Source organism: Coturnix japonica, chromosome 2, assembly GCF_001577835.2.
Source record: "Coturnix japonica isolate 7356 chromosome 2, Coturnix japonica 2.1, whole genome shotgun sequence".
In the NCBI taxonomy this organism is placed as follows: domain Eukaryota; kingdom Metazoa; phylum Chordata; class Aves; order Galliformes; family Phasianidae; genus Coturnix; species Coturnix japonica.
Window position 1 is genome coordinate 131,224,049 of NC_029517.1, and position 26,397 is coordinate 131,250,445.

General features: G+C 38.0%; 1 protein-coding gene across 13 annotated transcripts in view; it reads right to left on the minus strand.

Annotated features, from left to right (window-relative positions):
- PTK2 (protein tyrosine kinase 2) overlaps positions 1 to 26,397 on the minus strand; it is a 151,784-nt gene that overhangs the window by 39,959 nt on the left and 85,428 nt on the right. For 7 of the 13 annotated variants that reach the window (XM_015856384.1, XM_015856385.1, XM_032442923.1 and 4 more), the window contains 9 exons: positions 23,662 to 23,716; positions 20,682 to 20,822; positions 19,904 to 19,981; positions 18,861 to 18,968; positions 16,931 to 17,048; positions 11,704 to 11,734; positions 9,836 to 9,888; positions 4,315 to 4,398; positions 3,124 to 3,141 (listed from right to left, as the gene is read on the minus strand). In XM_015856384.1, coding sequence (XP_015711870.1) covers positions 3,124 to 3,141; positions 4,315 to 4,398; positions 9,836 to 9,888; positions 11,704 to 11,734; positions 16,931 to 17,048; positions 18,861 to 18,968; positions 19,904 to 19,981; positions 20,682 to 20,822; positions 23,662 to 23,716 — 686 coding nt within the window. The remainder of the gene's footprint in view (positions 1 to 3,123; positions 3,142 to 4,314; positions 4,399 to 9,835; positions 9,889 to 11,703; positions 11,735 to 16,930; positions 17,049 to 18,860; positions 18,969 to 19,903; positions 19,982 to 20,681; positions 20,823 to 23,661; positions 23,717 to 26,397) is intronic. The other 6 variants (XM_032442920.1, XM_015856380.1, XM_015856378.1 and 3 more) reach the window with 2 other exon arrangements.

The window sequence follows — 26,397 nt, forward strand, 5'->3', positions numbered from 1 at the left end:
AACAAGCAAAACAGATGGTAAAGATGCCCACTTACTGTCAGTGCAGCAAGGTGAGCAATTTTCTGTACTATTTCCTAAAGCAAACAGATCTTTTTCTCTTGTACTACTCTCATTTTGTTTAGTAGAAATTTCCTACCAGACCTGCTGTCTCAAATCAGCGTCCTTAGAAAACACCCAGCTTTCCAAGCTTTCAGAAAAACAGCATATTTCTTCCTCTGTTTAAAACTTCTGACTTTTATACCATCAGTTCTCATGTAACTGGTGGCACCTCCTGCCCTACCTGTGGCTCCTTCTGTTGCTCTGAAGAGCTTCCAGGCCATGTAAATCATTTCCTAATGGTCAGTAATTCTCCCAGGGTTTACAAAACCAATCCCCAACAGTGAAATAATCAGCCACTGCCAAGTTGTTAAATTCTATTCACCAACTTTAATTGCATGGAGGTTCTCAAAATTGAGTAATTTCAAGTCCAGTATGAGGTTTTAACAGCTGTTTTCAGTAGATTACATATTGGGCTGCCTCTGAAAGGCACAATTCAATTCTTCTACCCTGGACCATATGCACAATCCTACAAGCTCCTCTGCATCAATTCTACAGCTGTGATTTCTGAACAGTGAATGGGGCAAAGCAAAGGTTGGGATGATCCCTTTTGGTGGCAGCCCTCAGTTCAAACAAAACCAACTCTGAAAGCAGAGCAAGGCTTCTAAATATTATACAGGTTCATAAACAAGAACAGATTTTCAAACAAACTCAATATACAGCAAATAGAAAATTTAAGGTTACCTACAGCATTTGAAGCTCAAAACATTTTAGCAATTAAATATAGACTTATGGTCCTAAATTCATAGTACTAACACAAAATTAAAGCTTTTATTCTTCCAAAACCCTGTAGGAATATCCAGTCTTGTAAAAACAGAAAATTTTATGCTATCTAAATTTGTATTTGGCAATTTCTGTTTAGGACACACAGCAAAACAGAATCACCTAACAAAAATCCAATGAATTATAAAGACAGTGCACAAGAACTGGTAGCACACTCAGGGGAGCTAATCATAGAATGGCCTGGGTTGAAAAGGACCACAGTGATCATCCAGTTTCAACCCCCCTGCTATGTGCAGGGTCACCAGCCACCAGACCAGGCTGCCCAGAGCCACATCCAGCCTGGCCTTGAATGCCTCCAGGGATGGAGCATCCACAACCTCCTTGGGCAACCTGTTCCAGTGCGTCACCACCCTCTAAATCTCTCATCTCTAATCTCTTGGTATGTTTTTTCTCCTAGTAAAACAAACTGAAGTTTTAACAACAAGGTAAACTCTAGGCTCACTTGAAAAGTAAGCAAACATCTGAAAGAAAACATGAGTGTTACATCACTGTTATGAAGTTAATCACTCTGCTTCTTTATAATAAATATTTTTTAAGATATTTTTAACTTGTGTTGAGATATACGTCAGTGTTACAAGCTGTTATTTGATGAAGACACCAAAGAGTTTTACCCATCTGTTTAAAAATATGGACTGAATGAAAGGTATTATAAGCAACTTCAAGAAGAACTTAAGGAGTCTCGATAGTAAAGTGGTGTCACACTGTTCTTTGGAAAACTAAATCATTTGTCATGCTTGTTCATGGAACAGCGCTTACGAATGTGACAAATGACTTGGTTCGTTCACCTCCCTACTGTAATTTAATGAAGTTCATTCATAAGCATCATCGTGACACTGCAGAGCACTGCATGGTTTTTAAGACATTGCTCATACCTGTCCTGAAACTAAAAGGGTCCTCATAGCCAATCTAAATAAATAAAATGTTTCCTATTGAATACATAAATATTTCCTGTTACACACTTAACACTCCAGAGAGGAACAAATAATGAGAATGCAGAACGTAATTCCTATACACGTTTGGCATCATTTCTAGGAATTAGAGGGGAAAAATAAATAAATTGAGGCATTAACAGTGACTTGGAGTGCTCTCTACAAGAGATAACCAACCTCCATAAACCACGGACAGAGCCACACTTTAAGAGACTACTCAAGTCAGCTAAGACTGAGACTTCATCTGCTCAGAGATATAAAAGCCAGGACCACTTGGGCAAGGCTCTGTAGGCTCTTTATGTAGAAGGACATGCTATAACATTCCCTAAAGAACCCTCACAGTAAAGCATGGATTCCAGGAGTTACTCTGTTTTCAAGGCCCTTGGTACATTGGAGTAGGCCAATTTGAACTTCATGAAATCTGAACACATTTATTAAATGTCAGTGCATTACCTCCATAATAATTCACCCTTTATTTTAAAATGCTCTTTAAAATTCCTTCCTTGTGATTTTTCCATTTAACAGAGCCCATAATTTTTAGAAGAGTAACACCAGTAAGAAACCCACCCATATGTATCTGCAAATCAATTTCTGAATTGATGATTGAAAAAACGCCTTTCAAGTTCTTAAGAAACTGAACAAAGTAGGGATAATATTACCTTAATACTTTATATTATACCACAAAGAGAGAAAGGAAGTGTAAATTTATATCAACCTCTCACAGTTCATTCAGAGGAAAGCCACAAAACATCATTGCTTTTGATGATTCTTTTTATCGTCTTCCTTTGCAAAATTAATGAACATAAAAAGCAGTGCCTCCTGTTTATAAGAATCAAGACACGGACACCACCAGCAGTATCAGATTGACTTTTTTTTCCAATATCCAGTAGTGGACTATCAATGACTTCAAAGCTTCTCCTCAGCAGACTCATTTCCCATGCTGTATAGCAGCCACTGAACACATTCACTGGCCAAAGCAAGCATGTGATGTAGTCATTTAAATCAAACTGAATGGACAGTTTTGAAAACCTATGAGCTTTCTTTGCATCATGCCAGAACTCCCATTGCAAACACATGCAATACCACATCCCTGTGCGTTTGAAACAGATCTCCCCTTTTCAATTCCAGTTTAGCAGAAAGCACTGGTTGCACAGCCTGGAAAGTACAATGTTCATTGGCTAATGTCCAAGACAGACTGCTTTTTTTAATACTAAATTATGTATAAAATTGATTACTGTAATATGCGTTAACTGCTATATGGATGTAAGAATTGCATATTGCACGTTAGTAACACACAGACTAGAAAACATATTACCGTCCCCACTAATTTCATCTGCAGATCCAGGTGGCATGCAAGGAGAGAGAAAAACAGGGGGAGAGAGAAGGGACAGAGAAAGGGAGGGGAAAATATACTATTAAATTCATGAGTAATCCAAAAGTATTCAGATTGCAGTTATCTTATATACCTGACTCAAGAGAAACCAGAAAAGTAGCGGAATTTAAGACTTCTCACCTAAAACCCAAGGGACAAAGATACGTTCTGAGAAGCTTGTATGATGAAACAGACTTAATGACTTTTAAACACAACATTACAGAAAATCTGAATGTGGAAGTGGAACTGGTTGTTTTAATGCATAAGGAAATACCAAATCATGTTGTTCTTTAATCCTTTGCTACTGACTGGATCTCCTACAGCCAGATGGGTTGTTCCAATTTGGCTCTGGCATGTACACATGTGATCTTTGATAACTAGAGTTGGGGCTGACTATTCTGAAAGGAAACACAATCCTGTGCTATCACAAAAACATAAGTAAGAAATGGAACAATCTAAGCATTAATCATACACAGCGTACTAGTTATAGTGAGCAACTCTACAGGAAAGCTGTTCAAGGAGCACCACAGCCTGCATTTCTGTAATGGCCCCATTCCACGCCAATAACTACAGCACAAGCTGATGCATTTTAGATATTACTTATTTAAAATCTGCATGTTAATACTGTAAAAGTAATGCACCTGTTACTTTGATTCTTCTTACCCCTAACAAAGCCAAACTGGTCCAGAACAAGCGCTGAACAAGCATGAAGCCACAAGCATCACTGTATTCAATTAAAAGTGATCCCAGTTGATGCTTACTGTTGCTATTCTACTTCATTCATGAGCATGCTGTATCAGGGGTCCAAGAATGAAGTCAAAAATCCATTAACAGAAAACCCACCAAGAGTATACATGGCCAGAATAGATACAGAAATGAAAACATTAGCGCTTGTATTTGCAGCATGTGATGCTTAAAACAATGCCTCTCATTAAGACGTGGACCAGCACGTTTGTGACACTGCATGAAGATCCAATTCATAGAGTGAAGGGGTAGAAGAAATTTAATGAGATTATTCTTGGAACTCTGTTTACCTGAGCCTGAAGTAGTTAAAAAAAAAAAGCAAACATTAACTGAGTTAGTATTTCAGCTTTGGGGTTAATAAGGCAGCCTATACAAAGAGCAGTGCAGTACCCTTAGGTGGCGGCTCATGGGAACAGAAGACGAAAGGGAGAAAGCGTCTAGCTTTCTTTACTTTATGCTGACAGTGATTGACTCCTTTACAAAGAGGCAAGAAAAGGAAAGAGAAAAACAAATTATTTAGAAATGAAAGAATAAGAGGCTGGAGAGAACATTTACAGCGAACGAACATAAAAATAAAGGTTTACATTACAGTTCTGCACATGCAAAATGGATATACGAATGTATTTGAAACTCTGAAGTGCAATCACTTTCCTTCAAATTATTTTCTACGGCAATAAGTTATTCCCATTTCACTTTTAAAAAGTGAGACTAGATTCTGTTAAGACACTGGCTTTGGCCAACTACCTAAACCACCCATTCACAATGCAGAGCTACAGTCCATCCCAGAAGCACAACCCACTTTCGTAAGCTCCCAACTTTAGCTTGTCTCCAATGTGCTGTGCTAAAACTCTAAGTGATGTGGGCAGACTTAAACATGTCATACTGACTTCCCAGACCCTGAGAAAAGAACTTCATACGAAACAACTATTTCACATATCACAGCTACGCAGAATAAGGAAAAAGCACCATTTCTCTTCTCCACTGAAATACAACACTGCATTTCATTAGCAAAGTGCTTAGCAGGAAGAGAGAGATTTCTAAGCAGGAGAGAACACAAGAAAGCCACGACTGACTTCACAAGTGAGAAAGAAGGAAACAGGATGATACTAGGAATCTGAGTATAACTGCTCCTCTTGTTTCTCATCATCTGTTCACTGCTCTCTGCTTTCACCTCTTCCCTCCCCCCTCTATCTCTGGAAGTGGGAGAGGCGATGTAAAATGTGCATCAATCAAAGCACTCCCACCCAGCTGCTGATTCTCCCTTTCAAAATCAAGGAGTGAAGTCCAGCTGCCTTGACTGATTGATATAGGCTGCAGGAAGAACTGAGAGCCCAAGCCATGTAGGAGCAGCATGCTGGCCCAACACCAGCTGGAGGGTACAATGTTGAATTTTATGCATGCAAATCTAATGGATTTGCTTCCTACAATGTAGAATCCCCTCTTTGCTAAGATAGTAAAGGTAAAACACGTGGGTATGATTTATTATTGTACCCAAAACATCACTTTAAGAACTGCCAGGGTGATTCATCAACTGTAAAAACTAATGTGGCACTGAAAGTGACAGAACATCAATCAATGTTAAACACTGAAGGAGATGCAAAGAGGGCAAACTTACAAGTTCGTTCCCAGTATTTATGTGAATGAACACATTAATGGAATCATAGGGATCTATTTTCCTCGTATCACATGTTCTAATACAAGGCTGAGGTAACATTCATAACAAAGCTTCAAACACAGTGCAAACAGAAAGAAGACCTACAGCTGTTTTTAGAGAGTACTGAAATAAGAATAAAGGCATACAATACACTGCAGTGAAACAGAAGAACAGGTATAAAGTGACTGGAAGCAATGCAAGCTATCTGAAAGGGAAGAGATGCTTCAACTCTTGACCTGCCCACTCGAATTCAAGCCTGAAATGCTGCAGCGCTGCTACTCTTATCCGGAAGCAGAAGGTGGCTGAAACCTGACCCACCTTTGTCATAAGAAGCAATCATCAAAATGAAACGGTCTTTTAATTCAGCACATCCTGATGACTGATGATACTCAGACCAACTTGTCTTCTGCGTTTCAAATGTCGTTTGTGACTCACTGTTTTACCGTTTGTGCCACTGTTCTGCTAGATTAAATGAAGAATGCTTTGCCTTAAAACTACTGCATCTTTAGGTTACCTACAGAAGTTGTTCCTCTTGGTAGAATCAATTCTAAGTTCAAAAAAGAATATGCAACTCTTCATCACACTACAGAAGTGTCTGCTTACATTAAAGAAAATGGATGGCAAAGGAGGAGTGCAGGAGGGGGAAGAGCTTTAAGCAATGATGGAGAGTGTTGAAATCAACACAGCACGTTCCCAGGCACTGACAGAGAGCTCATCACAGTTCATTCTGGTCTCACTGTGCATGAAAAGAAGCATTTTAGTGAGTTTAAACTACAAAGAGATAACACCTGCCTAGTCAACTGTGATGAGAAGCCTAACACTATAATTTATCATCATTAGGGGTATTTTAAAGCGTATTATCTTATTAATAATCAGAATAGCTGGGTGAGTTACGCAAGTACCTCCTTTTTGGAGACTAATGACTTGCCAAAGGTTTGTAAGGGTAATCTGCCAAAAAAAATAAACCTCAGGCTCAAATGCTCCTCAGTCCTGCGGCCACGAAGCAGAGCTACAGCTGTACAGACTTTATATTCCTCTAATTACTTGATAATTAGAATGTGTAACTACGCAATTTACGCTAACAGCGCCAGTCCTCAGAAAAACGAGCTGTCAAACATGACATAATTGAGCCAACAGACAGAAGTCGTAAGCAGTCAAGATAACTGTTTTTTATCTTAATGAATTGCATACAATTTTCAACAGTGTCTTTTTCTATTGATAAAACGAGCACGCTTCCAAAAAAATCTGCTTTACAACCTTGGGCAAAAACACCTTTTTACCCTTCCAACTTATTGAGAAGGATCTAAGAAACGCTAAGTCCTAGACAAGAAACTCTTTCAGAAATGAGCACAGCGCAGACTTTCATTTTTAGTACAGAACTATGAGACAGGGCACGAACAGAGCTTTGAAAGTAAAATTGATTCACGTCTTTCTTCCCATCCTTGCTCACAGTATTGCTTGTGATTAGCCCTCACCATTAACAGACTTTCTGGTTACCTGGTACGCTGACACTGTCTTTATTAAGAACATTCATAATTGCTGTGATAGTGGTATTTCCCTAATAAAGGGTCTGACCAAGAATCTGTTGCTTAGATGGCTTAAAGATACATATACTTTTTATAATATGTAATTGATGGAGTCAATTATTTCTTTTGGAAGTATGTACATGAGGAAATATGCACATCACCTTATTAAAGCTAATGGCTGCTACTTCAAAACTAACTGCTGGCCTAAGTAAGTTTCTACAGACTAGAGCAGAGCATTTGAATAAGATGCCTACAAACAAAACATCAGGAAACCTGGTCAATAAAATCACATTAAAGTGCTACGCTCCTTCTTACAAATTAGAAGTACTACCTCCACACAGCAAATAATTTAGCCTTACTGTTTCCTGTGTGTGCACTCTTGGCCAAGCAGTAAGAATGCTTTCCTAATGCAAAAGACAGAAGTAGATGGAGAGGGAGATACAACGTGGAACCACCCAACTACAAACTACAACACTACTCACTTCTGATGAGTCAGTCATTTTAACAAAAACACCACACGTACGCCAAAGAAATCCAAAATGCAACTCATATTTAACTGGGCTTTTAACTTACATATAAACATGCAGACAACATAAAATTTGAGGTATTTAATTACTATTGTGTTTCAAGAACCTCTTACTTGCACACAATAAAAGATAATGCCTGTTATAAGAAGTATTAAAGAGGTAAGACAGGATAGAGAAAGCCACAGTGAAACCTGGCTCAGTGACACACGGCCATTGGGGAACATTCCTTGGCTCCCAGGTTCAGCAATTTGCTGCTCGAGATTCCTGGAACCAACTTCACCCTTCACTAGTTTGAAAAGGTCTTTATTTAAAGCTAAAGAAATATATATTTATAAACCTTCAGTCTCTGTATGACTTGGAATATTGAAAGGCTTGGAAAGAACAGGTTTTCATTTCACTAGACCAAAAAGACTTCAAGGTGGATTAATACATAATTCAAACAGCAAGACAAGGTGTCTTTCATTAATAAGCTCATTTTCAACCCTGTAAAGCTTCAAATGCCTGCACTGTTAGACCACCAAATCATGTTCCACATCAGCATTCAGCTATTGCTTGGTTCCAAATTGTGGTAGGGAACTCACTTAGAAATTTTCCTTTAGAAGTAAGGGGATAAATGCCATAAATACATCTGAATGCAAGATTCTCCTTCAGAATAACTTGCTTATGATTTTTACTATTTAGTGTTAGCACTGGGAGAGGTCTAAATAAAGAACAGCAATCTCACTGCAACAAAGAGCTGAGTTAATTTATGGTTTAAACTGTCAAAGGCACGAATGATATTACAGCTGTCAGAAAGTCACAAAAGATCGTCTTATTTGAAGTCCTTAGCTCTGAGGCATCTAAATGTCACCACAGAGAAAAGCTCTTATTCTCCAAACCAAGATAGCATCATCCACAGCTGGCTTTGCACTGGATGCTGTCAGCTGTCAGACTCTGCTGACCTGTAACTCTCGGGTTAGCTGAACATAATGTACATCTGTTGCCTCTGTTGTTCTGTATGATGTATCAGTTACATGTGACAACAGGAGGGGGACTCCTTCACATCTACATGAAGCACTGCCTCATTCCTAACTAGTGGATTCCTTAGGGTACACTGCAATTCCCAAGGAGAAATTGCTATCACTCAACTTTAGGGCTTCAATTCAATATCTTGACATCCACAGCACACTTAATAGTAACGTGGGGGCAAAATGAAACCGAAACAGAAACAAAAAGAGGATTTCAGTATTCTCTGTGCCTTCCTTGAGAAGAGCAAACCCTTGAGACTGAATGATAAATGCAGTAGTTTTCATCATTCCAGTATTATGTCAGTGTTTCCAATGGCTTGAAACTTGGTATAGGACACAAGCACAATGTTTTCAACATGGAAAGATAGAAAACCTTACTACAAAAGAAAAATACATTATTGGTTTTGTTTGGAGCTGCAGCCTTCCTCTAAGTTAAGGATGGCCATTACACAGGGCGACAGTAATGGTTGTTGAGGTCTGTGGCCAAACACTACAAATCTATATGGATGTGCCGCAATCTTAGTAACACTTCCACACTGCAAATCTCCTTTATAGATACTTAACAATGCATTTCCTACTAAGACATTGAATCAATCCCTCAACTGAATTTATTGGGAGCCTGTAAAATAAAAATGTTCTCTCTGGAGGATGAGAACTTAAAAACAAAACATAGTAACTAACAGAAATGTTAGAAGCCTGCAAGCTATATAAACAGCACATACTACATTACGTGCTCATCCTTCAATTAGCTTGTGGTTGTCAACAGCAAAAATTTAAGTGCTTTGATCTAAACGGCAGCTACAAGAGATTAGCTATTAAGTTTCTTCTTTCAGAAGCTATGATTGATATTTAATGGCTTATTTTCACTTTTCAAAGCTACTCCCTCATAATTAACTTATCCTCAGGTAATCTAAGACGGATAGCTAAGGTGACGAGTGGCCTAAGTGGAAATACTGACAGTCAGCCTTGCCTTCACGTATCTTTCCCCACACAGACGTGGCTGTTCTCATAAGCAACACTACACAGAAGGATAGCTGGAAAAGTTTCTCCTTATGAATCCAATTGCAAAGTCAACACAGCTATGGCCTTGGGAAAATCAACAGCCACGGAGTAAGAAGTGAGCTAACTGTGAGCAAAAATCTGTCTAAACATCTGCTAGCTGTAAAAATAAACTTGCATTTTTTTTCAGAGCCTTACCTGATACAGAGACTGTGTGCGACCTTACTCCTTGCTTCTCATTGTTGGCCAGCCTGTAAAACAGAGGTTTGAATCGCTGAATGCTGTACATTCTTCACGGTCACATACACTGTGAATTCATCCTAACAGGGCACCTACTGTAATTAGCAGGGCCAATCCATTTTCCACAGTGACACATTTTGAGGGGGAGAAAAGTCAGAAAGGAATCTACCACTTCAAATCCAGCTGGGGGAGTGAGAGTGGAGAAAACGTGTTACCAGTTTAATTAGAAAGCAACTTGGCAACAAGAGAACAAACCTCAAGAAAAGAAAGAGAAACAAAAGTGTTTTATAGCTTTAAAGTTAAGCAGCGCAAGTCTAAATATTGCCACTGTGCACAATTTGACGGTCTCTCAACTTTCTGTATTCAATACTGCAAACAGAAATTATGAATTGAGTTTCTGTCTGTAAGCTGATTTATTTTTATGGAGCAATTTTACATTGATTTGCCTACCATGTAAATCAAGAAAAGCAATTATGATTAAACTTCTTTTTTGCTATAAAAGTTGATTACTAACAAAGTTCAATGAATTCTTCCAGTAACTTATTCCACATACATGTGTGCATACAACCATAGTTTTAATGCTATGAGAGGAGTTTCTACTTCAAACTGTACTTTATCCTAGAAGTGTAAATTCTGTAATTAAAAGGTTATTCTGCTTTTCTGTTCATTCAAGTAAAAGTCTTCATCTCCAGTGTGAGTGCACACTGGTTACCAATCTTACTGCTTCCTGCCTTGACTTTTATTTGATTTTCCTCCCTGTATTTTATCCCTTCTCTTTCTGCACTGTGAGCAATCTACCACCTGGCTAGTGAGGGCTGCAGCAGGACCTGTGAAGGAAGTGTATCCAAGAGGCCTTTTTCTTGCTGAATCAGGAATAGATCATGTTCCAGACTGCATTCAGTGGCTTAAAAAGGAATAACAAAAATGACAGGCTCACTCTAGGATTTAAAGAAGAAACAGAATGAGGTGGCTGGATCAGAGAAGTTCCTGATCCCCAAAAGGAAAAACAAAGATGACACAATAAACTGCAGAATTTCTTACAGCCTTTCAGCCATTATCTCTGGCTACAGGATACTGCTTGATACAGCTCAGGGAAAACAGGGACTCATTAGATGCAAGTACCTCGGATAAAGTGTCACCTTTAAACCACTTGAAGAAAAAGAAATCACATCTATTTGCCAGATATAGATTAAGATTTTCAACACATTTATAACTATTGTTGCATATGAATGTTGATACGTTACTACATTAAAAAAAAAAAAGAGATTAAAAACGGTTTGTTCTATGAACAATACTCTTTACTGGGCTTGAACCTGGAGATTCCAACTCAGACTGACTCCATTATAAAAATATAATGTGAAAAAAAGAGACAGAAAATATTTATGATAATAAGACAATTTCTGTATTTTGCATAAGCCATGAGGCAGACAAGTAGGAAAACCAACATTGCAGACTGACCTACAGAGAGGCTGAGGAGATAACGCACAGACTGCTATGCACCATTCCTGCAATTAAATCTACTCATGGATTCAAAATAAACAGCCTGAATCCCAGTCAAGCTTTGTCCAAAACACCCGACTTCAGTTACTGTCAAGTATCATCGATGCATTATGCTTTTTCTTCCCTCAAATTTTATTTGTGGTATCGTTATAGCTTAATGCTGCTGTCAGTCATTTATGCCCCATGGTTCCAAGTGACTGCCTGCTATTTGTCCTAGAATCCAAAGGCAACAATAGAAATTAAGCGTGTATAGAAAGTGACAAGCGTCACTTAAACAGAACTATTTTTGAACTACATATATGTAAAAAGAAAGTATTAAAACTCACTTTGGTATTGATGGTAAAGCTCTTTCACCTTCTGTGTAAAGAAGAAGAAAACAGAGTTAAAATTACATTTCAGTTTCCAAATGACCTCTCTCAGTGTCCAATATATACAAGGCTGAAACAAGTAATCATCACAATCTTCCAGGGAAATCGTGTTGACTCATAAGACCATTCAATACTTAGAACACCAACACAGCTCCCTCCAACCAGCAATGCACACATTCTGGTAAAGTCTTATCTGAGAATAATTAAGTATACAGAATGTGAGACTCTTCTTTTAGTCACAATAAATAATTCTGATAAATCACCTGCAAAAGGTATGACAGAATCTCATCTCTCTACTGACCAATACTTCCCTCATTTCCAAGACATGCTAACTGTATACACAATATACATGTAAATACAGAGTACAAATATATACATATTAATATACCGTATACACACATAAAGACTGAATTCAATGCAGACTTCCAAACAAGTCTATTGATATAAATCATTACTGTACACATCATATAATATTAACTTCACATTTGGTTGAAATTATACACCAGTAATGCCTAGAAGCCAGAGATGACGTTGTCTCCTTATAAACTATCTTCAAATCCTCTGCCATTCTTTCTTAGATAATGGCCCAGAGTATAAAAGCTTGGATAGGAATCAAGTATTCTATCTCATATCATGAGACTTATTACACATGTGGAGAAGGAGAATGGGGAAATCACTAATCTTTTAGTAGAACACCAACAATTTGAAGTAGATTTAAGTGTGCAGGGAAGGAGAGAAAGAAGGCAATTAAAATAAGCATCTTCTTCCAAATCACTCAAGCACTGATAAAACAACCTGAGAGAAAATGGAAGAGTGTGGCCTTGGGCTGCACATTCTCCTCCCTCCTTACAAAAGAAGAACACATCCTCCAGATCCAGCTACAAAGCTACGGAGTTTGGAGACTGGAGCAAAGAGAGACAGGGTCATTTTTAATTAAAAGTGTAGAAGGGCTGAAGGGTCCACCACAAAGTGCAGAAAGGACCCTCATCTCAGGGTCAGATGAGGTTGATGCAAAAGAAGATAAAGGAAAGAAGAGAAACAAAGAGCGGTAACTTTTGGAGATGGCACAGTAGCTTTGCAAAGCATTTGAGCAAGCACCTTGGAACTGGAGGGTGGATGAAGAACAGTAGGTTCATTCAAGAAGCATCAGGCAGAACAGGACACAAACATATTGTAAAATATTAGAGGAAATGATAACTCCATGAAAAGGAAAGAAAAGTCAAAGATTCAGAAAGGTACTGAGGAGTGGCAGGTACAACAGCAAAAGCCTGAAGGTCACAGCCTGGCACCAAAAGGATTGGAGATTAGGAGTTATCCAACAAACAGAGATCAGAATGGGCACAAGAGGGATTCACACTAGATGGAAATAGACAAAAGACATCAAGCGTGGAGAAACAGGCATAAGAGTCCTGCCCAGCTCCATGCAGTCCTCCCTAGGATTAGGAATAAGACTCAGAAGCTTAAATGCCAGCTGGTATCTCCTGATACTTCCACCAGCTGTCAGTCTGTGTAAGCATCCTGTATTCCAGCCTGCATAACTTGGTAGTTACGATGCTGCTGGTTACTCCAACACCTCTCCTACATTTGGCAATGAATTTAATGGTGAATCACGTGTTACTTATATAACAGACCTGCAGTATTTTAAAGGCTTGGGAAATGAATGCAGAACTCCGTGTTAAAAAGAGCCACAGTGAATTGCAAAGTTAATCTTTGATTTTTTAACACAAGAAAGCTGGAGTATAATTAATGAACTGCTAACTATCTATCCTTGATATTGAAAAGGCAATTCAAATGCATATTAATTACACACTATTCAAAACTTCTAAAGATGGAATTTTTCATTTCCTCTTTTGTGCGTATGTGGAACATATCAGTATCATATTTCAGGACCTGAGAAACAATTCTGTAACACAACAGGACTCGAGTGCTTTGTTCAAAGATTTCAACTGCAGACAAGATTGTTTCTTTCTCCCCTACATAGAATCCAAACCTTCTACAATGAGAGAAATACAATACAGGTGGCAACTGACAGCGTAAGCTGGAGTCACTTGCTACATATCAAAAAAGATCTAAGAGAAATAAATACAAAATCTAACTTTACAGGGCAATATTAAATTTCTTTAAACTTATCTCCCACTCTGCTGCAACTGCCACCTTCACTTACTGAACAGCATCTCACTGGTGTGAAAAAGAAAGCAAGGATCATATCGTAACATCTCTCAACAAAATCCTGATTCTACTTGGCAAGAAACCCATTTAGGGATTTTATGAGATAAGGAGAATGTGAATGGAGGTGGAATTACATAGATAGCAAGTAATAACATGGAGGGGTACGGGATTGATCTCAGATTAAACAAGCATTTCATAAGACTTTGGAGTTTGTGGTTTGATTAGCATTCTGTCAGTACATTTATGTTTTCTTGACTATTTGCTTTCAAGAAAGCTGCTGCATTTTCAACTTCAGCCACAGAAATTTGGGACATTCAAAAGCAGAGCACAGCAGACAACAGGAAGAACCAGCAGCTCTCAAATGGGCAAGACATAAATGGCAGAAAAACTGCTCTAAACACAAAAATATGACGCTGGAATAAAGAATTGTGATGGAAATGGAGAAAGGCAGCGTGCATGAAATGCCACCTGGTTCAGTACAGCATTCAGCTCTGGAGCCCCCAGTGTGACACTGACCTGTTGGAGCAGACAGATCTAGCCAGCCATGAGGTTGATCAGAGAGATGGAGCACCTTTCCTATAGAGACAGGCTGAGAGAGTTGGGGTTGTTCACATTGGAAAGGAAAAAGCTCCAGGAAGATTTTATAGTGGTCCTCCGGTATCTAAAATGAGTCTACAGGAAAGGTGAAGAGGGGCTCTTTATCAGAGAGTGTAGTGATAAGAGCGGAGATAACAGCATTGAACTAAAAGAAAGAAGAGTCAGATGAGATTTAAGGAAGAAGTTATTTTCTGTGAGGGTGTGAGGCACTGGAACAGGTTGCTCAGAGCAGCAGTGGATCTGCAGAAGAGTTCAGATCAGGCTGGGTGGATATTTGGCCAAAAGGAACTAGTGGGAGGTGTCTGTGCCCATGGCAAGGGGTTGCACTGGATGATCTTTAAGGTCCCTTCCAACCCAAAGAAACTGGATCACTAGCAGATAGCAGGACAAATTATATACAAAAACATGGGTTTCTGACAGTAATTAAGATAAATTAGAAGGAAACTTGCCATGAGCATACCTATTTAGAATAAAGACAGAATGAGAAAGTGCATGGAAGGAAAAAAAACACACCTGTACGATATAGAGCTGCTCTATTATGTTTCTGATGTGTTTCAAAGCTTACTGTGGGAAGCATTTGGGAACACAGATCATGGTGGGGATAGCTCTACTATAACACTTCTGTATAGTAAACTGAGTGTTGATATGATATTTGAAAAGAAGAAACCTCAGAAAGAAAAGTAGTTTTTTAACTGGAAGGATTCTGTTAATGTTCTCATTAAGAGGAATGTTCCAAAGTGCTTTATAACATTCCTTCAAGTGAATCATTGTTTGTCTGCCCTCTGTTAATATATACAGTAATATAGATACTGTGCAAATAAGTAAACCTCCTCCATCACATGCATTGATTTATTTTGCAGTAGTGCCCACAGGCAAACCACAGTGCACAGCATAGCTGTACCTAGCACAGCGTGACAGAAAAAAAACACAGAAAACTTGCCTTTAAAAGTGCTTAGTGAGTCTAGAAGGCATAACAGCTGAATAATAAGCAAGTCAGATCAGAGGGATTAAGGAAACAGAAAGAGGTGAAAATAAAGCACATCAGTTTTCATTGCCACTTGTAGCAGCAGTAAGCTAGGCCCCGTTAACCCTGTTAGTCTTACATGGCAGTTGCTTATATGCACCATGGAACAGGTTACGTTATCAAGGACACAGCAGATTTTGGTTGGGAGCTTTTCCCTCGATTGTGCAAGAGCAGCATAGAGGAAAACTGAGCAGGGTTTGGCAGAGAAATGGGGAAGAGATGTGCATGGATCATAATCAGTGACAGAATGAACAGCAGTGGAAATCGTGAATTGGATAAATAGAGCTAAGACTTCAGGAAGACCTTAACTGCCGGTGGAAATCAGCATTTATAGGCACATAAGAAATGGAAGCCACTCCAGTTGTGAAGAAACAAGTTGATAACTGCACTGCTCTGTTTAGTTTCTGCTACCGAATTGCTGAAATAATATCAACGCAAAAATGGCAAGAACTGTCTACTACAGTCAAAGCTGACACATTGCCAGTCCATTGGTGGTACTGGAAGGAAAGTTTGGGTACGTGAATAATGAAGATTGTAAGAAATCCCAAATCATGATTTTTCAGAGAAGGTAAGAAATTGTGAGTATTCTTCACATAAAAACAGGCATAGTAGATGATTTCTAATCAGCTACAGAGCAGGGAAAACCAGTGGTACAAGAAAGGAAAAATGTGGCTTTAAGAAACACTTATATTCAGAATGTAGAGATTCTAGACTGGCTTTATGTATATTCTTGTAAGACAAATAGGGAAGGAGAAAATAGTTTATTGTTTTAGAAACCAGAAATGCTGGATGAATTTCCTTAAGCAAGGGTAAGTACAAAAGGACAGACAGGACTGGATATATTTCAATAATCAAAACTGGTTGAAACTAGAAGATGATCTACTGAAATTTAATTAAATTATCTATTTGCATCTAGCTGTATCCACAACCTTATCTCAATGCTTCCAGCTTGTAGTATGCTATAAAAACAACTACCCATCAACAACTTAAAATCCATATTTTGCTTTAGTTCTGTTCAACGAGAAAGGCTCACAAGACCTCTCTTGAAGTTTAAATAATAGAGAGATTCTGAGTACCTGTGAATAGAATATTGATTTTCAAAAATTACAGCTAATTTTACCTGAATGCATTCTAACCAATATCTCCTGAATTTCTGCTTGGATATTGGTGTATCATTTCAACATAACAGATCCTTGTTAAGAGTGCCTCTAATTTTCAATGGAGAGACACTGACAGTCAGTGTTTACCTTAACAAAAACACCCCAAGTTTCCTTCTAGCAAGACAACACTCTCCAAATGATGACTTCGAAGCTACTTTGTGTCTTCTGTTCAAGCACAAAACAATCTATCAGTAGAACAGAGCACAGCCAATACTGGAATGAAACACCTTCTTACCTTTCTGCGGCCTGATAATAAAAGATTGCGTGGCTCCATTCACCAGTCTGCAATATCCATCTATCAAGTCAGCCATATTCTCTGCAATGGTTAAGGATGGTGCTGTCACTGTCAGAGGCTGAAGAAGGAAAAAAACAAGGCACCAAACAAAGAGGTATTATTGTGGCTGCAAACACTGAGTAGAACAGCTGCGTCATTGCATCAGAACTTCACATACACTCGCGCCAACAGTAAACAGAAAAATGCAAGTGAGCAAAGAATTATCAGATTCTTGCCTTACTTTATGTGTAGCACAGCTGAAAAACCTTCCATCCAACTGTGAGATTGATATGGGTCTATTCAGTGGCTTGCTGGGCAAACTTTCAGTCAGTCAATGATCACTTTAAGGATCCAATCATAGCAATTACGTAGAAGCTAGTTATACTGTAGAATAACATACCTTAAGTTATAACTCTATGCATTTTGATATGTTGGCTAAACACAGTCCCATGAACGCGGAAGAACATTCAGCCTTGCCCTCCATTTTGATAAAAAAATTTGAGAACAGATTTCAAGATTGCCCAAAAAAAAAATCATTTTTTTTGTCTGTGACTCCATTTGCAGTCAATATAAATATATGACCCACAAATTTTCAAATGCAATGTATACATTTGCAATCAGATGCCCAACACAGCAGTGATCTTGTCCCTTTACCAGACTTTCCTAAGCCCTATCTTACCAGAGAAAAATATCCTTTGCTTCACAATCACACCTTACTCATGTCATCACTTCTTGGCAGTATTCACATTTGTGAACAACTGTCAAGAATAAAGTATAGCAAGTTTAAATATCATCAAAAATCTCTAATGAACCCATTGAGAGCTCAATAAGAATTGCAACCACGTCCATCAACTTGACTGAATAATCAGACTTATGTAGCAATTTCACAAAAACAAGGTCAAATATCCCACTGGTTTTATGGTTTTGATCTTCTTTTTCTAAACCTTTAAATAACAATATTAAAATTTAAAATCTTTTCCTACTTACATATTAACTATAATGCACATTTTATGAGGGCTGCTCTGAAAGTAATGCCTCCTGTTTTACGATGCTGGGCCATGATGTCAGATGCAGATGTTGGGTATTGCAGCAGAGGTGGAATCTTCCCTTACGTTTTGCTGCCATGTGGTAAATGGCAACAGAGGGGCAGTCTGACTAAATAGCATCTGACACTGAACGGTGTATGAAGAAAAGGAGTGTCACTACATGCCCTTCTAAAAAGAAAATTTTCATCCTTTGCACAGATTTGCCAGCTTGACCTCAAAACTTCTCTGTCACAGTGACTATTTTCCAGTATACCAAGGCAATGATTTGATTTCACTTCCAACTCTTTCTCCACGTAATATGAGAGAAACAGATTTTGCTGCTTTCATATTTTCCCTTTTCATAGAAGCGAAATTGCTCAGTTTCCTTTTCAGAGCACAGCATCATACACATAAGCAGGCTACTGCTCAGCTGCACTTAAGAGCCAGTATTTTCAAATTAAATCTAAAGCACATAATGACATTTGTGAGTATAATGAATGCTTGGCACTCAACTACCTCGACCCCTTAAAGTACAAGAAAAATCAAACAACTACACAGAATACCTGCAATGCAAAATTTTATGAATACAGCAATGGCTGTAGCTATAGGAGGAGCAAGAAGAGTTGAACAATAGATGAAGTCATTGTATGCACTTGGCTGTCCTCAGCTTAAACACGAGGTACACTTTTAGGACAACGTATTTTTCAATTAGGCCGACAGAAGTAATATGCAGAACAATGTTAAAGGCCAGAACATGAGCACAATATACAAAGAGAGTACTGTAAATTTAAGAGTATACAAACTTCACTTTTCTACTTAAGGAATACCAAAGAAATCTAGTTTATCACAGTTGCCAACTATCATACCTCAGGTGCACCAGCAATCTTCAGTTGCAACATCCCTTTTCTGTCCTTGTCTTCACTGTTTGAATACTGAATAGTTTGTACTTGATTAAAATCTGCCAGGTGAGTTGGCTGCAGGAAGACAATTGAAAAAGTGACAAAATTAAAGTGAAATAGTTTGGGTTTACTCCTGAAGCACATATTTATCTTGATCTTTGAATTATGCTTTTGGAAGCCTGTTTCTCTTTCTACAATCATCGGGCTTTTCAATTTTGTTATTCTGCATTTACATACTTACATAGGAAACCAAGTATCAAGGCTTCCTACAGAGGTCACTGTTGAGTAACTCTATGCACACTCTAAAGAACATCGGAAACAACTTCCTGGAGGTCAAAACCAAAACCTTAACAGATACCCACATGGTATCTGCACTCAGAGCATAGTTACGGATCATCACACTGTTGTAAAATGCACATTTTTAGCTGGTTACAGAATCTAGCTCTCTAAAGTTTCACTGCCTCTGAATGACTCTCTTAAGAGAAGATGGACATAAACTCAACTTGCATCGTGAGTGTAAAGATCCCAAACATTTTCCTGATGCACCTTACACCATAAATACTGTAAAATAGCCAACATCATGCAATAAGAAAGCTGTTAAGAGCACAAATTAAAACAAATAAGCCTCAATGATGGCACAAATACTACACACTGACTAACAAGTTTTTAATTTAGACATTCTCTCTAGGAAAGAGGGGAATACTTTAGAATAATCTGCCCTTGTTAAAAAGTCACCACTAAGGTTTCAAACTCTAAGCAAGCACTTCAGTGGGTACAAAAGATAACAAATGGAGCAGCTGACACAATCTCTCTACTTAACCCAATCGTGTTTTCACCATCCCAAATCATGAGTTAATGTCTGAAGAATAGCTTTACATGTTGAATTTCCCAGCTCTTCTGAGTCTGACTCGGACATTACGTTTGTCATTCCTCTTTGCATGAAGTTCAAGTCACAACAGGTCATGGCTGATAAGTCAGAAACAGAGAGAAGAAAACAGAAACAGACTTACATTTGCACCCTTGTCTGTAAGGTAGCTGATTCCTTCTTCTGGGCCAATTGCCAGCTCCACTGAAATAATCCAGCTTGACTTCAAATTGAAGGAGAAAGATAAGGCAAATTTCAGTGTATTTAAAGGAACGTTATCCGCCAGTGTTATCAACACAGTTTTCAGTAATTCATCTCTAGAAACTTCTACACTCCTCAAACATTGTAAGATATTAAAACGAAGTAACTCTTCAAGTAGCAAAACTTCTGATGACAGGCTTCCTGGGGTTCTGTTTCAGTATGAGTTTCCATGTGTTCTATTTTATGTCTGCATGAAAACTATATATTTCCTTTATTTCCTCTTCTCTCCTCATGGTCACTGATGTTCATATTCTAATTTCCATTCAAGTATTTCTTCAAAAGTTGGACATTTAAAGGCCTTTCCCAAACTTCGTTGGAAATGGGTAGACATTAATAGGCATTAGAGAAAAATTTACAAACAGAAGAGACTGAGAAGTCTCATTTACTCAGGAAACCAGGTTAATAACTGCTCAGTTATCACAAAATTAATAATATTTAATGCAATTCTTATCAGACTGATAAACGTTGCTTTTTAACAGTGAACTGTGAAAATCACAAGTAAAATCAATAAATATGTTTTATATTTAGATTTTTAATATTTATCTACTCTATTCTCTACATCAACGGGCAAACTAAACAAGCATTTAACTGTAGAACTAAGAAAACCAATGCAGCTTGTAACTTCAACAGTATCCTGGTGACAGTAGCGTTCCTCTACTTACACCAAGAGCACACTTGAAGCATTCCTTGTCAAATCTGTAGACTGGAGAGAGGATCTCAAAGAATTTCAAGATACTTTCTTCTCTGTTGAGGTTGGCGAACTGTCGAAATGTTTGTTGGATTAATTTTCGTAGTGTTTTTGCCTGTGTGTGAAAATGTTTGACAGTCAATTATTTCACACCTGATCAATGATGGCGCATTCTTCCAGTCTTAACTCAGCCACAGCTTTATCTTCAGCTCTGCATTTCAGACTATCCATAACATACTGGATCCTTAATGTCTGGTAAGATCACAGTATCACAGAATGGCCTGGGTTGAAAAGGATCACAATGATCATCCAGTTTCAACCCTTTTGCTATGTGCAGGGTCGCCAACCAGCAGACCAGGCTGCCCAGAGCCATATCCAGCCTGGCCTTGAATGCCTCCAGGGATGGGGCATCCACAACCTCCTTGGGCAACCTGTTCCAGTGCATCACCACCCCCTTGGTGAAAAACTTCCTCCGATCCATCACTGCTCACATCACAGAGCGCCAAAATGACCAAAACAAGCACAACTACTGTTTTTTTTTTTTGTTGTTGTTGTTTTCCTGGCCAAAGCTTGGACTGTGTCAGAAGTGACTGAATGGGATGCTTTATAAACATTACCTCTGGCAATACATATTTCTAATCCATCTTCCAACTTACAAGAATAATGAAGCCATGTTTATTTTTGCAATATGTCAAGGCTAGGACATGAATTACTATTGTTCCTCTACCAAAACATATCTGACTGTCCTATTGTAACAGCATTAAAGCTCTTCATTCTTTCACATTGCCTAAAATGGCTCTGGGCACTACACAAAAATAAACATCCTTTTGGTGTTAGCACTTCCAGTCAAATCAGGCATTTAGTTTTACAACACCATGAAAGAACATTCAGAACTCTAAATAGACAATTTTTTTCCCAAAACTAGCTCTGAGAGAAGAGTGTAATAGCAACAATCAAACGGTATTGCATATTCCCATACAAAACAATGATCAGCTTTGGAATGACACATATGTGGGCTGAGAAAACTCTTAACACATAAGCTTTATGTTATAAAATAAAGAAATCTGCTGTTTTGTTGTAATTTCGAATTAATCTGCCAGTTTAGCAGAACCTTCTACCAGATACGATGTCTCACTACAGCCACAGTTGTTAACACTCCGGCATAACAAACCCTTCTGTGTCTCCATATCATTTCCTATGTAGTGGAATCACAGAATGGTTGATATCCAACCTAAATCTTCCCTCCCTTGAGCTTAAAGCCATTCCCAAAAGTGAAAGTTATCTTTCTGATAGAGAAAACTGAAGTTAAGGGAACTTAAGATCTTAGCTTTACCTGGACACCTGGCAAATACTAGAAGCGTGACACCACAGTAGGTAAAAAAATCTGCTGCACTGAAATTGTCCCAAGTACTTCAGATACAGTTGTTGAAAAATACTTTATTCTGCCCATTATCTGCTTTGCTGGATTACTGCAACATTAGCTTGACTTCATGCATACAGAGATTTTTACAAGAAATATCTCATAATATATCTGCAGTAAGTATCTGTAAATGACTTGAAGAGTCATCTTCTAAATGTGTAGATCAACCAATTTCATCAATACTGCAAAGCACTGCAAGTTTTACCTCACTACTAGTGAAAAACACTTGTTTTTATACTTAATGGCCAACAGGAGCCCTCCCTTTGCCGCCAGTTCAAAACTATTGCTCTTCACAAACTGAAGGACGCGAGTAATTATTTGAACTAATTCTAACTTATTTTTAATAGGGATATCACTTTTGTTAATAAAAATTATTATCAGACTCATTTTTCCTCCCCTTGTTTTTCTCCAACATTTCTTCACGTCTGCACAAGTTTCTACACAGCTTCACCTCATGGCAATTCCTGCTACTCCTTCCAACCATTCATTTCATAATTTCTGAAGAGCAATTTCCTTTGTCAGTTTTCTGGCTCCCTAATATTATTTTCTGAAGCATTTATTCAGTCATTTATGTCTGGAGCCTTTCACCACAATTTCTCCCTTTAGCGGTTCCAGATAATTGCTTAAATTAAAATGCAGACGGATTACTTAAAATCCACTTGACTTCATTAGTTTCTGATTTTCACAATTCTTTTGAAACAAAATCCATTCATGACAGACCTTTGCTGTTTATCCTACCATTTAAATAACAATGAATAATCTTCATAAATCTGAAGCAAAATTCTATTTGTAACTCCCCTATAAAACCATCACTGCTTACCACAACGAGTTCTAAAACAACAATTTATAATTTACATTTGCATGTACGAACAGCAGATGTATTTTACCGCGATATTCATATCTAGACTACAGCTGTAACACTACTTGGAGACCATTCTTAACCCCCCCCTTTTTTAGGGTATGCCAGGAAAATTTGCATTTTTTACTCTGGGAACATATGGAATTCAATGGAAGTGAGATCTGACTAACGCTTATAGTCCCAACTAGGATTAACATAAATGGAAATGGCTGGAAATCTTCCTTCAATGAGCTGGCTAAAGTCTTCAGCATGAAAGGCAGAATTTGCTTCATCAAGCTGACACTAAAAATATGCTTTTCTTTTTCTTATACATCCCCATCCTCCTTCTCCAGAAGCCTCGTTTCTCTTTTAAGAAAAAAAAAGGTTATTTGGTAGAAGAAGATCTGAAGGCTTGTTTTAAGCTTTTGTCTGCAAGGTTAGAGAGGTACTTTGCTCACATCAGCTCAACAAGGACATGTAAATCACTGGCTTGGTTCTTCCAGTTGCATGCCTCTACTTGAACTATGGAGACTTATGTCCTACCAATTTGACAGGCAGTTTTGATATCTTCTTCAGCAAGACAATAACTGCACACTAATTCACGTGCAGCTCTACACTAAAAACCAATCACGTAATCTTCAAATTTCTGAAAAATTTTTTGCTTGCTTTTTATATAGTGATTGGAACTATAATTACCTTCACTGAATCCAGCAAACTCTTCGGAAAAAATCGTCTTAAACCGACATCTTTTCTGGAAAAAAAAAAAAAGAGCACAAGTTTTTAATAATAATTTCAAAAAGTGGCAGATATTAGAATACTGTTCTTTAGGGTGCCTCGTATATTTTAAAATTAACATATGTAATACAGCAAAGTATTTTCACTGTAAAGTCTTTGACAGTTCTCAGATTACCAAATGTGACGCCATTCATACACCAACTATAGCCACTCTACAGCAAAGAGCAGAATTACTATTTGTGCTCACAGTCCTTCTGATACTGTTTAACCAAACATGACACTATAATTAATTATTTTTAATTTCTACTCTCACTTTATCCTCTCATTGAACACCTGGCATCAGATTTCTCAGTTTTTCATTGCAAATGATCTTGCTTCTTCCATCCACAAGTCAGGATCCCAGTTCTTTCTTTTTGTGAGCATGGCTTCTGGAAACTAAATCGCATCAAGTGCAATTCTTCAGACTTACAAAGAGGGGTTTTTTTGAGGTTTAGGTGTCTCAGCACAAGCCAGGGAAACTGCCTGGGGAATTACTGCCAAAAGGGATCATTATGCAGCCAGGTGCATTAAGCGCTGCAATGACCAGAGGCTTGTTGTATAGACATTCACAGAACATCCACAAGAGGAAAAGGAAAAACTGAAAGAAAAATGTCATTAGGAAAGATGTACATCTTTGCCTCTCAAAGGTATTAATGGCAACTTCTTCCCTTAAAAAAAGGAATAAATTTAATCAAGTGGTTACAATCTCTTTAAACAGTCTCTGCTGCTTCTCAAATAAGTGAGAACGCTTCCCACAATAGCATGCTTTGTAGAAACAGAAACACAACTGGAATTTTCACATTTGGCAAAGCAAGAAAGGCTGTTAGCCAGCTTGAGAAATACAGCATGGATCCGCTGCTACCTAGTCACACAAGAGGAAAGCCAAAATTGAAGTTAATATTAAAAAAACTTGCTCAAAATAACGAAACAGGGTTATTTTTAAAGTTCTCTCAAGACAAACAGTATTCAATTTTACAAAATACACTAAAAACACCCTGAACCAAGAGGAGCAGAATGTTCATGTGCAGCAGCGAACGTTGGCATCTGTGCGATGACAGTAAGCTGAAAGACGATAAAACTTTCATAAATGTTAATTCCTTTGATGCATTTCTTCTCAAATGCAAATTATACGTGGTTTATCATCCCACAGTTAAATAAGTCTAACACACTATTACCATCTAAATAACATGCAAAGACATTTTGACAAGGAATATATTAGTTTAACATTAGGCATTTTGGAGAGAAATGGTGCTTTCAAAACGAGGCACCCTCCATCACTCCAGTATTACTCATCTCAATGGCACTGCAGCACATGGCTGCCATTCTGCTGCTGCTGTGGGTAAAAGGAATAGGAGACTCGTTTTTGAACTGATTTGAATGCAGTAAATTTGGAGGAAATTCTTATGCGGAGCATAATGAAACGTAACACTTAATAAAACTAGTAATAAAGCACTTAGGTTACGCTGAATATGTATTTACTGCAGGAGAATTTAACGTAACAACCATTCAAATTTCATGCCAAATCTACCAACAGGCACTACAAATTCAAACATAACAACTGTTTTTTAAACACACAACCCTACAAACTTTCTCTCGCCTCCTCAGCTGCACTGCATGGGGATATACCAGACCAAGTAGCCAGTGGGGATAAACCAGACCATTTACTAATAGCCAGTGCGCTCCCATTTGTTTACTGGTTTACTGTTCTATGCTAACAGGCTTCATGTTTATTATGAAAAAGAAAACCTTCTTTCATGACATGAAGGCCCATCTATTAAAGACTACTGAACAATTTGATTCTATCTCCCATTTCCCATCCAGATTTGGTCTTGCATGAAAATTTGATCAAAGATGAATGTGCATCAAATAGACATCTGACAAAGACGGGCAAGGAGCAATCACATCAAATGTGAGAAAGAGCAATGCAAGAATTGCACTCAGCTGGTTAAGTGCCTCATCAGTGCTACAACCAACAAAAAAGGGAGAAAAACAAAAAGCCTCTCTTGAGAAATAAATATTACTTGTGTGAGAAAACCTTTATAGGATAATGAAGGTGATAAGTTCAAACGATTAATTTTGGCACTTTTCACAGACTCTTACAAGCTTAAAATTATTATCTACAGACACTTTAAGGTTCTTTCATCCTTCATCTCTCTCTCAGATTTGTATGAATCCCACAAAACACATTTTCCTTCCAAAACCATAAGACAAAAAATAACAAAGAAGCCTTGAAGTGTACAACTCAACCTTTACTTTTTCTCTGGCACGGCATCAAGCCATTATGTTTTACACTCATGCTTTTACTTCCATCTTTCACTGTAGTAATTAAGTTTAAATCTGCCAGAAGAGTTACTATTTGGAAAATACGTGCATTGCAAGAGACGCCATGTTAACATGGAAGTGGCCCCATACTGTTAAGCCCTACAGAGCTCTTAATTGTTATATTCCTTAATTAATACTGTGTATCATCTGTTATGAACTTCGCTTCTTTGTCTCTTTGTCTCTGAAGTTCTTAATCACATTACTAATGTCTGTAGTTCAAGAGCTGCCAAAATACTACCTTAAACACGCCTCCCTCAAGTTCTTACTGAAATACATATAAACTCTAACCACAGCAAGTCTCAAACTCTTTCTCCAACATGACAACATGCTCATGAC